Source organism: Leucoraja erinacea, chromosome 12 (assembly GCF_028641065.1).
Source record: "Leucoraja erinacea ecotype New England chromosome 12, Leri_hhj_1, whole genome shotgun sequence".
Classification (NCBI taxonomy): domain Eukaryota; kingdom Metazoa; phylum Chordata; class Chondrichthyes; order Rajiformes; family Rajidae; genus Leucoraja; species Leucoraja erinaceus.
Window position 1 is genome coordinate 42,018,946 of NC_073388.1, and position 13,633 is coordinate 42,032,578.

Below are 13,633 nucleotides of genomic sequence, written 5' to 3' on the forward strand. Positions count from 1 at the left end.
TCCATATCCCTCTAAAGCCACTCCCCATCTGCCCATGTTTGGTCCACATCCCACTAAAGCCACTCCCCATCTGCCCATGTTTGGTCCACATCCCTCTAAAGCCACTCCCCATCTGCCCATGTTTGGTCCATATCCCTCTAAAGTCACTCCCCATCTGCCCATGTTTGGTCCATATCCCTCTAAAGCTTTCCTGTCCATGTACTTTTTAAATTTTCTAGATTCTAAATTGCCTGACAGAACATTGATCTTTTGATCATTTACTCATGTAATTGGCAAGTCGATGTGTATTCACCATCTCTAATGCCTTTGGGAAAAGGTTGGTGAGCCATTATCTCAAACCATTACGTCCCTCGGGTGAAGGTGCTCCCAGAGTGTAGTTAAGGAAGAAGTTTCATGAATTTGACCAAGTGCCAATGAAGGGCCAGTGAATCATGCATCTGGGATGTGGGAGGAAACCCCAGTACCTGGAAGAGAAACCCTCGTGGTCACAGGGGAAATGTGCAAACTCCACGCACACTGCACCTGAGGTCAGGATTGAACCCGGATTGCTGGAGTTGTGAGGCAGCAGCTCTACCTGCTGCATCGCTGCAACTCTTTAAGGTCAGATAAGTCACGGATATGTCCAACTGCTCGTGCCAGGTTGGTCATAGAGTCATGCAACACCAAAATAAGCCATTAGGCGCAACCCATCCACAACGATCAAGATGCCCCATCTACATTAGTCCCATCTGCTTGAATTTGGCCCATATCCATTTAAACATTTCCTATAAGTGTAACTGACCAAATGTCTTTTAAAGATTGTTATTGTACCTGCCTCAATTACCTCCTCAGGTAGCTTGTTCCATATATCTACTGTCATTTGTGTTAAAAAGTTGCCCCTCAGGTTCCCATTAAATCTTCCAACACTCGCCTTAAACCTATATCCTCTGGTTCTTACAATCACCCTCCAATCTTCATTACAAATTTAAGTTCCTCAAAAATTTACAACAGGAATAAGCTGCTTGATCCTCGAGACTGCTCTAACATCGAATAAAATCATGGTCGTTTAATCAGATGGGTGCTTATGTGCTGTAACATTGGGTATGTTGTTGGGTATTGCACATCAGCCTTGCTACCAACAGAAAAATACCTCATTCCTTGCAATAACAAATACTTCTTTATTGCAGGAGAACGAATCGCATCCCAGCTTGTCAAGCAATGTCCAAGAAAACAGCCAATCGCAAATGGATACTTGGATGTTGATATCCAATGGTCATTCAGAACCACGAAGACCCAAGTTGACTTTTGATGACACGTGAGTGCTCATTTGCATGCCATGGTACTGAACCTCCGGAAGTATATCCATTGGTCTGCTCTCAAGAGTCAGTAGCTTATAAGTTCAAGCCCCATTCATGCACAACAGTAGGTGGATTCCATTGAAATTATCTCCACAGAACATGAAAGGAAACCACATTGGGATGGCTCAGTGACACAATGGTAGAGTTGCTGCCTCACAGCGCCAGAGACCCAGTTTTGGGTGCTGTCTGTACGGAGTTTGTACGTTCTCCCTGTGACCACGTGGGTTTTCTCCGGGTGCTCCGGTTTCCTACCACACTCCAAAGACGATCAGGTTTGTAGGTTAATTGGCTTCTGTAAATTGTAAGTTGTCCCTAGTGGGTAGTACGGGGTGATCGCTTGTTGGTGGGCCGAAGGGCCTGTTTCCATGCTGTATCTCTAAAATGTAAAGTCTAAAGTAAAGGAATATCTCTCTGACTAACCTACAAACCTGTACGTCTTGGGTTGTGGGGGGAAACCGGAGAAAACCCACGCGGTCACAGGAAGAATGTACAAACCCCGTACAGGCAACACCCATAGTCAGGATTGAACCCAGGTCCCTGGTGCTGTAAGGCAGTAACTTTACTGTTGAGTCACCGTGCCACCCTCTACTCTTTCCCGTTGCTGTAGTCAATCTTGTCTTGACTGGGAGCAGATCACTTTCCTTGACTGTAACAGAGAGATGACTGATTCTCAACACCGTAGACATCCAGTTGTGACTGATGATGACTGTTTTACAGGTCTCATAATGCCGATTACTACATGCAAGAGGCCAAGAAGCTGAAACATCGAGCTGACGCACTGGTAATATATCCATCCATGTGCTTTATTGCTCCCTTCCTTTGTTGTTACTGGCATGACATAAGTCAATAGGTACAAGCTGATCCTGCTGCCATGTCACCAGTGAGAAGTGAAATTGTGGTGCCTCTTGTTGAGATCCACATCACTAAAGTTCTTTTCTTTTTTAATTTTCAGCTTGATAAGTTTGGAAAAGCAGTTAATTATGCAGATGCAGCACTCTCATTCATTGAATGCGGGAATGCCATGGAGCGTGACCCATTAGAGGCAAAATCCCCATATACCATGTATTCCGAGACGGTGGAACTCATCAGGTTAATGTCTTTATGAATATAATTTTACTAATCACTTTTAAATGATAATTAATAACCTGCTGTGAGGAAATCAAAATTGGAGATTAAGAGCCATACAAAGATGTCATATTTCAGAACTTTAACACTTAAATCGACTTTTGTTTGTTTGCTGATAATTTATATGTTTAAGTAATTTACGATGGTTGGTGGTTCCTCGGTAAATACTTGAGCAAATAAACTGTTCAACATCCTTGAAGGCTAAGGATGTTAATAATGGCTGAATAATGTAAAGAGTCTGACGAGATGGGAAGACAAGTGTCGTCTGAAATTTAGTGCAGTGATGGATGGATGATGTGATATACTTGGGAGGGAAGGGCTTTAGATTTTATAGATACAGTGTGGAAACAGGCCTTTCGGCCCACAGAGTCTGCGCTGACCAGTGATCACCCCATACTGTAGCACTGTCCTACACACCAGGGATGATTTACAGTTTTTACAAAGCCAATTAACCTATAAACCTGTACATCTTTGGCATGTGGGAGGAAGCCAATCTTGCAGTATCAGATAGGGCTAAGGTCATTCTTACAGTCAGGACTGATTTAGCTTAGATTAGTTTAGTTTAGAGAAATAGCATGGAAACAGGCCATTTGGCCCACAGAGTGCATGTCGACCAGCAATCACCCATATCCAAAACAACAGGGATAATTTACCAAAGTCAATTAACCTACAAACCTGTACCTCTTTGAAGTGTGGGTCGAAATCTCACGTGGTCACAGGGAGAACATTCAAACTCCGTACAGACAGCACCCGTAGTCAGGATTGAACCTGGGTCTCTCGAACTGTAAGGTAGCATCTCTACCACTGTGCCACCATGCTACCGTAAGGAATGGAGGCAATATAAATAAATTGCTGTAGTCTTAATAGAGTTGCAAGGATAGAGAGGCCTCGTTGTTTACATGCACAAATCTTTAAAGGCACCAGGTCATGTTAATAAACCTTGATTAGTTAAATTCTCCGCAGTCTAACATCCTCCAGCCTTACACTCACTCTGCACTTGTCCAATTGTAGTTTCTTAATCATCCCCCATTTTCATGAAAACATAGAATAGTGCAGCACAAAAACAGGCCCTTTGGCCCACAATATCTGTACCGAACATGATGCCAACACTTACCTGCCTGCACATGATCTATATCCCTCCTTTCCCTGCATATCCACAAGCCTTGTTCCACCATTAGTAGGCATCCATTCAGTTGCTGAGGCTCTGAGTAAAGCTCCTCTCCATTTTGGTCTTCTCCATCAAGATTTGTTCTGTGAAGCTAGTTCTTTCACCAAACCTTTGGTCACCGGAGCAAACATGTTCACATGTGAATCTGTGAGATTCTAAAAGCACCTTAAACTGTATGGGTTTTCTCCGGGTGCTCCAGTTTCCTCCCACACATGCAGTTTTGTAGGTTAATTGGCTTTGGTAAGATTATAATTGTCCCTAGTGTGTAGGATAGTGCTAGCATATGGGATGATCGCTGGTTGGCACGGACTCGGTGGGCCGAAGGGCCTGTTTTTATGCTGTATCTCTAAAGTCTAATGCACTTCACCAAAATTAAGTTTCAGCCTAAATTGAATTTGGAGCTCCATTTGTTGAAAAAAAAACAGATTCTAAATAGAGCCACGGGTTGAAAGAAGAAAGAAGTTATGGTAGACTTTTGTAGATATCTGACTGGGGAGCTCCCAGTCAAATGTTTCAACTGGGGAGCTTTGTTCATTGCAAGGCACTGCACGTTGGAGAAAATATTGGAAATATTGACAATATTGACCTTGGAAATATTAGAATGGCCCCAAGGGTAGAAGTCCCTGAAGGTCTTTTTTTTAAGCTCCATAGAACGGCAAAGGTTAAGTGGAAGTTAAAAGGTCTGAAGAAGGGTCTCGACCCGAAACGTCACCCATTCCTTCTCTTTAGAAAATGCTGCCTGTCCCGCTAAGTTCCTCCAGCATTTTGTGTCTATCAAAGGTTAAGTGCTTTGAGGTATGTAGGGCTTTTAAGGTATTTCAACCAAGGAAGAACTGGCCTAGAATTGGATGGTGAAGTGCTGTTCATTCAGCACTAAATGACTGAAAATGCATTTAACACAGAGCGATAGTCAATGGTGACCATTGTGGGTCAATTTGCATCACTTGTCGCTGGTGCACCAAGTTATAGTATTCCAACTGCAATACTCCTATTGGATGTTATGGTGGGAGTTGGACCACATTGTCCTGGGAGCACTATTGCCAGTCATCTCTGGGACAACTGGGTTTCCTGCAGCAAATGAGAGTCCACTCAGATAGAACATAGAACAGTACAACGTAATATTTGTGCCGAACATGATGCCAAGACCAACTCTTTTCTGCCTGCACGTAATCTATGTCCAGCCATTCTCTGCATATTCATACGCCCATCCAAAATTCTCATAAACACCACTATCATAACGGCTTCCACCACCACCCCAGACAGCGCATTCAGGCACTAACCACCCTCTTTGCAAAAAGAAAACGGCCCCGCACATCTCCTTTAAACTTTGTCCCTCTCACCCTAAACCTATGCCCTCTAGTATTTGAATTTTTTCCGTTCTTGGAAAAAGTTCCAACTGTCTATCCTGTCTATAACTCTCATAATTTTTCTCTTACATTTTTCCAGGAAGTCCAACGTGGGGAAGGGCTGGGATTGCTCAAAGGTTCATGGGAAAGAATGTGCAATCAGGTCATCAATCAGTTAAATGAGCTGGGGATGGGGAAATGTTGAGGGATTGTGCCAGTTCAGTGCAGATAGTTGGAGAAGGAGGATGGGCACAATGAGATGGAGATCAGAACAGGAGAGCTGTGAAGAAGCAGTGCCCATTTACAGTGTCAAATATGTGGGTGCGCTGTTGCTCTATTCGTTGAGGATGTCTGAATGATAAAAGAAAAAATATGGGATCTATCTTCCAAGTCCAAAACTCCCTGAAAGTGGCCACACAAGAAGACGTAGTGGTAAAGAAGACACATGGTTTACTTGCTTTCATAGGTCGGGGCATTGAGTATAAGAGACAGGAAGTCTAGATGCAGCATTATAAAACTTTGATTGGGTCACATTTGGAGTATTGCATGCACTTCTAGTTGCTCTGTTGGAGGAAGGATGTGGAGGCTTTGGAAAGGGTGGCGAGGTGGTTTATCAGAATGATGCCTGGATTAGGGGGTATTAGCTACAGGAAGAGGATGGTCAGACGTGAATTGTTTTCTCTGGAATACAGGAGGTTGAGGTATATAACATTTTGAGACAGCTATAACCTATTTCCCACGATGGCAATATCAAGCTATACAAGAGGGCATAGCTTTCAGGTGGGAGGGGCAGCTCGAAGGAGATGTGCGGGGCAAGTTTTCTACACAGAGGGTGGTGAGTGCCTGGTGCTGTATTTGGTGGTAGAGACAGATATGGTATATTCACGAGACTTATGGATAGGCACATGGACATGGAGGGAATGGAGGGATATGGATTATTCACAGGTAGATAAGAGATGGCATTGTGATCAGTACAGATATTATACAGTGATGGGCATGTTCCTGTGATGTTCTCTATTCTATGTTCTATGTCAGATTGTCTGAGGTAAAAGATTTAGGATTGAAGACAGAAGGAATGTTCTCAAGGAAGGCTGTGGGCATTGTTTATACCTATGGAAATGTCCAATCACTTTGTGGAATCCAGGGATTCAAGGGATATGGAGATTAGATGAGCAAGTGTGGTTGATTGATTGATTGATTCCTCCATTTATTGATTGATTCATTCATTGAAAGATTCAACTATATTCAATGAAGTGCTAACATCTCCACTGAAAGAATAGTCAGTGAACAAAGAAAGAGGTCATAAATAAGAATCAAAAGAACCAGTGGGGAGATATAGAGAAATTATTTCATGCAGTAAGATTTACGTGAATATAAATTGTTTTATTCATCGGAATTTACATTATCTGGAAGGTAAATGGAAGCAGATTTAACAGAAATGTTCAGGAGGAATGTGAATAAATATATTATAAATTAATAGCAAAAACTGTAGGACCTATTTGGAGAGACATTGGAAAATAACCTCCCGCAGTGTGTAATTGTGTGAAAACGTGAAGCGATGCACAGTGGCTGTCAAAGAGCGTACAGCCATCAACATATGGTAACTTGAATTAATGGGGATTTGAGATTGAGAAGCTATTTAATGTGTGACAGGAATGTCAAACAAGGCCACAGACTGGTGACGAGAGCCTCCTGTAGAGGTGAGAAGAACTGATGTGCACAGAGAGCATTAAACCTTACTCCCATCAATCAGCAGGGAGAGTTGCTGCCTCACAGTGCCAGAGACCCAGGTTCGATCCTGACCTCGGGTTCGGTCTGTGTGGAGTCTGCATGTCTTCCCTGTGACAGCAGTTTCCACATTGTATGTCAACGCTCAAGGTATTTTATTGTCACGTGTACCAATTAAGGTACAGTGATATCTGATTTAACATACAGCCATACCAAAAAAAAGCAACAAGACACAGAACTACATAAAAGTTAACATAAACCTCCACCACAGTGGATTCCCCACATTCCTCACTGTGATGGAAGGCAATAATGTCTAATCTTCCCTCTTTATTCTCCTCTTTATTGGGGCAGTCGAACCATCTGCAGTCGGGGCGATTGAAGCTCCTGCGGCTTGGAGCTGCAATGTCGGTCCCTAACCAGGGACTGCTAAGTCCTCGATGTTAAAGTCCGCAGGCTCCCGCGGCCTGACCAACTGAGTTACTCCACCGCTATTTGCCTTTGAATGTTGATACCGTCGCTTTGTAAGCGAACCAAGCAAAACATAAGGCATTATTCCTCCCGTTTGCCAGTCATAAGGTCACATGGAATAAGCGTAGAATTGGGCCATTCGACCCATCGAGTCTATTCTGCCATTCAATGATGGCTGATCTATCTCTCCCTCCTAACCCAATTCTCCTGCATTCTCCCCATAATTTCTGACACCTGTACTAATCAAGAATCTATCTATCTCTGTCTTAAAAAATATTCATTGACAGCCTCTACAGCCTTCTGTGGCAAAGAATTTCCAGATTCACCATCATCTGCCTAAAGAAATTTCTCCTCATCTCCTTCCTAAGAGAACGTCTTTTAATTCTGAGGCTATGACCTCTAGTCCTAGACTCTCATACTAGTGGAAACATCCTCTCCACATCCACTCTATCCAAGCCTTCCACTATTCTGCATGTTTCAATGAGGTATCCCCTCATTCTTCTAAGCTCCAGCTCCAGCCGACAAACACTCGTCATAGGTTTTCCTATTCATTCCTGGGATCATTCTTGTAAACCTCTTCTGGACCCTCTCCTCAGATATGGTGCCCAAAATTGCTCGCAATATTCCAAATGCTGCCTTACCAGTGCCTTCTGGAGCCTCAACATTACATCCCTGTTTTGTGTACAAGCCCTCTTGAAATAAATGCTATATTTCATACCATAGTCATACCATAGCATTGAGTTTGCTTTCTTTACTACCAATTCAACTTCCAGGTTAACTTTTAGGGTATCCTGCACCAGCTCACCCAAGTCCCTTTGCACCTCCGATTTCTGGATTCTCATCCCATTTAGAAAATAGTCTACGCCTTTATTTCTACTACCAATATGCATGACTCCACATTTTGCTACACTATATTCTGTCTGCCACTTGTCTGCCCACTTTTCCAACCTGCCCAAGTCCTTCTGCAGTGTCCCTGCTTTCTTTACACTACCTGCTCCTCACCTATTTTTGTATCATCCGTAAACTTTGCCACAAAGCCTTCAATCCCCTCATCCAAATCATTAATATACAACGTGAAGGGTAACGGCCCAGCACCGATCCTTGCAGAACTACACTAGTCACTGGCAGCCAACCAGAAAAAGCCCCCTTTATTGCCACTGTTTGTCATCTGCCATCCAGCCAACCTGCTATCCATGCTAGTATCTGCCCTTTGATACCGTGTGCTCTCATCTTCCAAAACAGCCTGACATGTGGCACATTATCAAAGGCTTTCTGAACATCTAAGTGGTGTGGAAGGTCACTTTTTTACTAGTTAAAGCACCACAAATTGTTTTAGTAACTAAATAATATTAATAATCACAATCATAATTTATTAGCCAAGTATGTTTTGGAACATACGAGGAATTTGATTTGCCTTCCAGTTATACCAAGAAAAGCAACAAGACACGCAACTGCATAAAAATTTGACATAAGCATCCACCAGAGCGGCTCCTCCACATTCCCACTGTGATGGAAGACAATAACGTCTTATCTTCTTTCCTCCTTTTCTCCCGCGGTCGAGGGAATCGAACCATCTGTAGTCAGGGCAATTGAAGCTCCCGCAGTCAGTGATCGAAGCTCCCGCGTCGCAGTGATCAAAGCTTCCGTGATCAGGGCGGTTGAAGATCCTGCGGCTTGGAGCTCCCGAAGCCGGTCTCTAACCAGGGACCGCGAGCTCCACGATGTTAAGTCCACAGGCTCCCGCGGTTTGAGATCCCAAGGTTGATCCCCAGCAAGAGGCCGCCAGCTCCACGGTGTTCGGCCGCAGTGCGGACAGAGATAAAACCAGAGATAGACACAAAAAGCTGAAGTAACTCAGTGGGTCAGATAGCATCTCTGGAGAAACGGAATAGGTGACGTTTTGGGTTGAGACCCTTCTTCAGACTGAGAGTCATCTTCAGTTCCATCCTAAACAAACATAAAGCCATAATTGAGTGATAAGGCATTTCTACAGAGGCTTCCCTTACACTTCCCCAAGCTATAATATGATATTGAGTTGGGATGTTACACTGGCTGGGTGTTTGATACCTGTCTTCCCTCAGGCTGTGGAATATGTGTCATCTTGCTGCTCATACCTACTGCAAATCCTGCTGAACAACTCAATCTTGCAGTAACTTAGTCCCTTTACTGAGCCCATCAATTGATCTGAGGGTATACAGCTTTCTAAATGCCATGCAACTTATCTAAAAAATTAAGAGCTTAGATACAGGTGGTCACAAATTAGTTTTGTTTTTTTACGCTGTACATGAGCAATTTTAGTTTAGTTTATTCTCACATCTACCGAGTTGCAGTGAAAAGCTTATTTGTTGCATGCTAACCAGTCAGTGGAAAGACTATACACAATTACAATCGAGCCGTTCACAATGTAGAAAAACATGATAAAGGAAATAATGTTTTAGTTCAAGATAAAGTCTGATTAAAGATAGTCTGAGGGTCTCCATTGTGGTAGATAGTAGCTCAGGACTGCTCTCCTGTTGTTGATAAAATAGTTCAGTTGCCTGATAACAGCTGGGAAGAAACTGTCCCTCAATCTGGAGTTGTGTGCTTTCACACTTCTATACCTCTTGTCTGATGGAACAAGGAGTGATTCTGCTGCTGGCCTTGAGGAGGCAGCACAAAGTGTAGATTAAGTCAATGGAAGGGAGGATGGTTAGTGATAGTCTGGGCTACGCCCACAATTCTCTGCAATTTCTCGCGGTCTTGGATGGAGGGTATATTTTTACTCAGCTTTCCAAGGTCTATCTGATCCTGTTGCAGATGTGAATTTGAGGGAGTGGCTTGAGTACAGCACAAGCACAACTTGTCGGTATCAAAATGCTAACACTGGCTCAATCCGCACCACATCCCCGTCGAGATTATCTTTTTATTCAGGGAAACTAACAAAAAAGATGCGGGGTCAGATATCTAACAGGATGTTGATTTAATGTCATCATCCAAAGGTCTAAATCACCTTGAAAAGGGGGCACAAAGTGCTGGAGTAACTCAGTGGGCCAGACAGCATCTTTAGAGAAAATGGGTAGTTGACGTTTGGGTCGTGTGCCTTCTGGGAAAGATTATTTCACCATTGTATATCTTTCAAGGTTTGACTTATCTACTTCAAAATCAAAAATCATCCATTTAGGCTGAAGAAGGGTCAGGACTGAGGCTTTAAATTGGTCACACAGACCCGACCCACAGGGAATTAAGGGATATGGATCACATGCAGGCAGAGTTTAGTTTAACTTGGCATCATGTTCGGCACAGACATTGTGGGCCAAAAGCCTGTTTGTGTGTAGTACTATTTTATATTCTATGACCAGGGTGTGAGTGGTCCTTGATTATGTCAGCTGCTTTCCTGACGCAGTGTGGTATAGATGGAATGGGGAAGCTGGTTTGCTTGGCAAACTGGGCTGCGTCCACAAGTCTCTGTGGTAGCGTGCGGACAGAGCAGTTACCACATATCTGATGCATGATGCTGTGTCTCCCCCTCCAACTTCCAGAGAAAAACAAATCCACTCAGACTTTGTTCATTGATTGGGAATGTTAATTGTCGCTTGTTTTTTTCTTTAACAAGGTACGCCATGAGGTTAAAGAATTTCACCCGCTCCTTGGCAACAATAGCGGAGAAGAAATTGGCAGTTTTATGGTGAGTTTTTGCAAAGTGGACATTTGATTATTGATCTTGTGAGTAAGCGCTCCTTCATGTTATATGAGTGTACTTGTACAGGGAAAATATATTAATGAAAAGGCTTTCCCTTCAAATTGTGGAGTGAACTTTAAACCAGATCAGATATATCCGAGGACACTGTGAGAAGCTAGAGAAGAAATTGTGGAAGCCCTGGCTGAAATCTACGAGTCATCATTAAATACTGGCGAGGTGCCAGAAGACTGGAGGGTGGTAAATATTGTGCCTCTATACAAGATGGGCTGCAGGGAATAAGTTGGGAACCATCTGCAGTTGGAAAGTTACCGGAGAGTATTCTGAGGGATAGGATATACATGCATTTAGATGAGGGAGAGTCAGCATGGTTTTGTACGTGGGAGGCCGTGTCTCATGAATCAGATTGAGTTTTTTGAAGATGTGAGCAAAAAGGTTGACGAAGGTAGAGCTGTAGATGTATATATGGGCCTCAGCAAAGTATTTGATAAGATTCCACATGGTAGGCTTCTCTGGAAGGTTAGGTCTCATGGGATCCAAGAAGAGATAGCTGAATGGATAGAAAATTGGCTTCATTGAAGGAAGCAGAGGGTAATGGTGGAATGTAGCTTCTCGGACTGGATGCTTATGACAAGCGGTATGTCCCTGGGTTTGGTGATGGGCCCATTGTTGTTTGTCATCTATATCAATGATTTGGATGAGAACGTACATGGTGAATTTAGCAAGTTTGAAGATGATACAAAAGAGGGTGGTATTGCAGATAGTGAAAATGGATGTCAAAAATTGCAGCAGGACCTTCATCAGTTGGCCAGGTGGGCTGAGGAATGGTTGATGGATACAGATAAATTTGAGGTGTTGCATTTTAGGATGTCTAACATGGGCTGTACATGCACAGTGAATGGTAGGCCTCTGGGCAGTTTTGTATAGCAGAGGCATCTAGGAGTCCATAGGTTCTTTGAAGGCTGTGTCACAGGTAGTCGGGTGGTCAAGAAGGCTTTTGGCATATTAATCATCATCAGAATATTGAGTATAGTGGTTGTGAGGTCACATTACAGTTGTATAAGACATGGCCTGTTTCCTTTATCATTGTTACATTTTTGCATCTTTCATCATTGTTCTATATGTCTCTACACCATCGTCTATATCTCTTGTTTCCCGTTCCCGTGACTTTCAGTCTGAAGAATTGTCTCGACCCGAAACGTCACCCATTCCTTCTCTCCAATGAACCTGCCTGTCCCGCTGAGTTACTCCAACATTTTGTGTCTATCTTCTATTTACACTATGTTCTAAAGTGAAATACCTTGTTTACAGAGGGTGCAATGTTTGATTGCTTGGTCTAACACCATCTTTCTCTAATTACATCTAGTTACCGATGCTTATCCCTTCTCTACTTGAGGATGTTCAGACTTAAGAAAGATCACGCCATGAAATATTCCCGATCTTTGATGGAATATTTTAAGGTAATTGTGCCTGAATCAGTTATCACAGTAGGTTGCCTTCAACATCTGCTATTACACTGTAATTTAGTCGGGACCAATTCCAGTCAAAAGTTCTCTTCTCCCAGACACTGATATTTTATTAAACATTTTTGAGATGCAGTGCAGAAACAGGTCCTTTGGCCCACCGAATCCACACCAACCAATGTATGCTAACACTTTCCTACACACTGGAGGCAATGTACAATTTTACCGAAACAAATTAACCTAAAAACCTGCATGTCTGTGGAGTATGGGAGGAAACCAGAGCACCCAGAGAAAACTCACGTGGTCACGGGGAGAACGTGCAAACTCTGCACAGACAGCACCCGTAGTCAGAATCAAGCCCGGGTCTCTGGGGCAGTAAAGCAGCAATTCTACCACTGTGCCACCATGCCGCTCCTCTGGGAGAATCAGGGATTGTCAGCTTGAGGTTGTTATGGGTAAATTGTCATGGTATTTAAAGCAAAGGCAGGAAGTTGGAGTTGTAGTCTGGATGAACCATGATCAAATTAAATGTAGCATCAGACTAGAAAGATTGATTATGCTCCATCTTATCCCATGCCCCTAAATTGAGAAACAAGCTTATTGATACTGTTGACATAAGGAACTGCAGATGCTGGTTTACCAAAAAAAACAACACCAGGTGTTGGAGTAACACAAACAGGTCATGAAGGATCTCTGGAGAACATGGATAGGCGATGTTCCAGGTCATAGTCTGTGAAGGGTCACAACCTGAAACATCGCCTGTCCAATGTCCTCCAGAGATGCTGCCTGACCCTCTGAGTTACTTCAACCATTTGTGCCCTGATAAATACTGTCTCCCACCGGAAGGAACGCATTTGTAGACTTCAAATTCTCCCCTATCTGTTTCTAAAGGAGTAGAGAACATTAGAGAGGCTTTGATGCAAGATTCTTTTTAAATGATGAAATGCTTCCATAGATCAAAAGTGATAAACTGTTCCTTCTGGTTGGGGGCATCAGTGACAAGGAATCATCAGTTTTAATATTATCACCAAGAGACTGAACAAAGCACAAGAAGAAGCTTGTTTACATGTTGGCTTGTTGAAGCATGCAATGCTTTGCCACAGGGAATAGTTGAGACAGTTGCAGTTGCATCTTTTAAACGAAAAATGGATGAGTATTTAAAGCAAAACACATAATTCAGTACAGATAGAATGGGGTAGTGGCATTAATCTTGAAATAGCATGTTGTTACCCTAGGCAGCAACTGGAGCTCATCCAAACCTTAATCTACACTCTCCTGAACCGATGAACTATTGACTGTCTTTGGTTGCACTAAGGACCTCC

The 13,633-nt window shown here is 43.1% G+C and overlaps 1 protein-coding gene across 4 annotated transcripts in view; it reads left to right on the forward strand.

The window, feature by feature from the left end:
- aff2 (AF4/FMR2 family, member 2) overlaps positions 1 to 13,633 on the forward strand; it is a 452,626-nt gene that overhangs the window by 428,638 nt on the left and 10,355 nt on the right. For all 4 annotated transcript variants that reach the window (XM_055643996.1, XM_055643998.1, XM_055643997.1 and 1 more), the window contains 5 exons: positions 1,167 to 1,294; positions 2,055 to 2,118; positions 2,290 to 2,426; positions 10,765 to 10,836; positions 12,215 to 12,308. In XM_055643996.1, the coding sequence (XP_055499971.1) occupies positions 1,167 to 1,294; positions 2,055 to 2,118; positions 2,290 to 2,426; positions 10,765 to 10,836; positions 12,215 to 12,308 (495 nt within the window). The remainder of the gene's footprint in view (positions 1 to 1,166; positions 1,295 to 2,054; positions 2,119 to 2,289; positions 2,427 to 10,764; positions 10,837 to 12,214; positions 12,309 to 13,633) is intronic.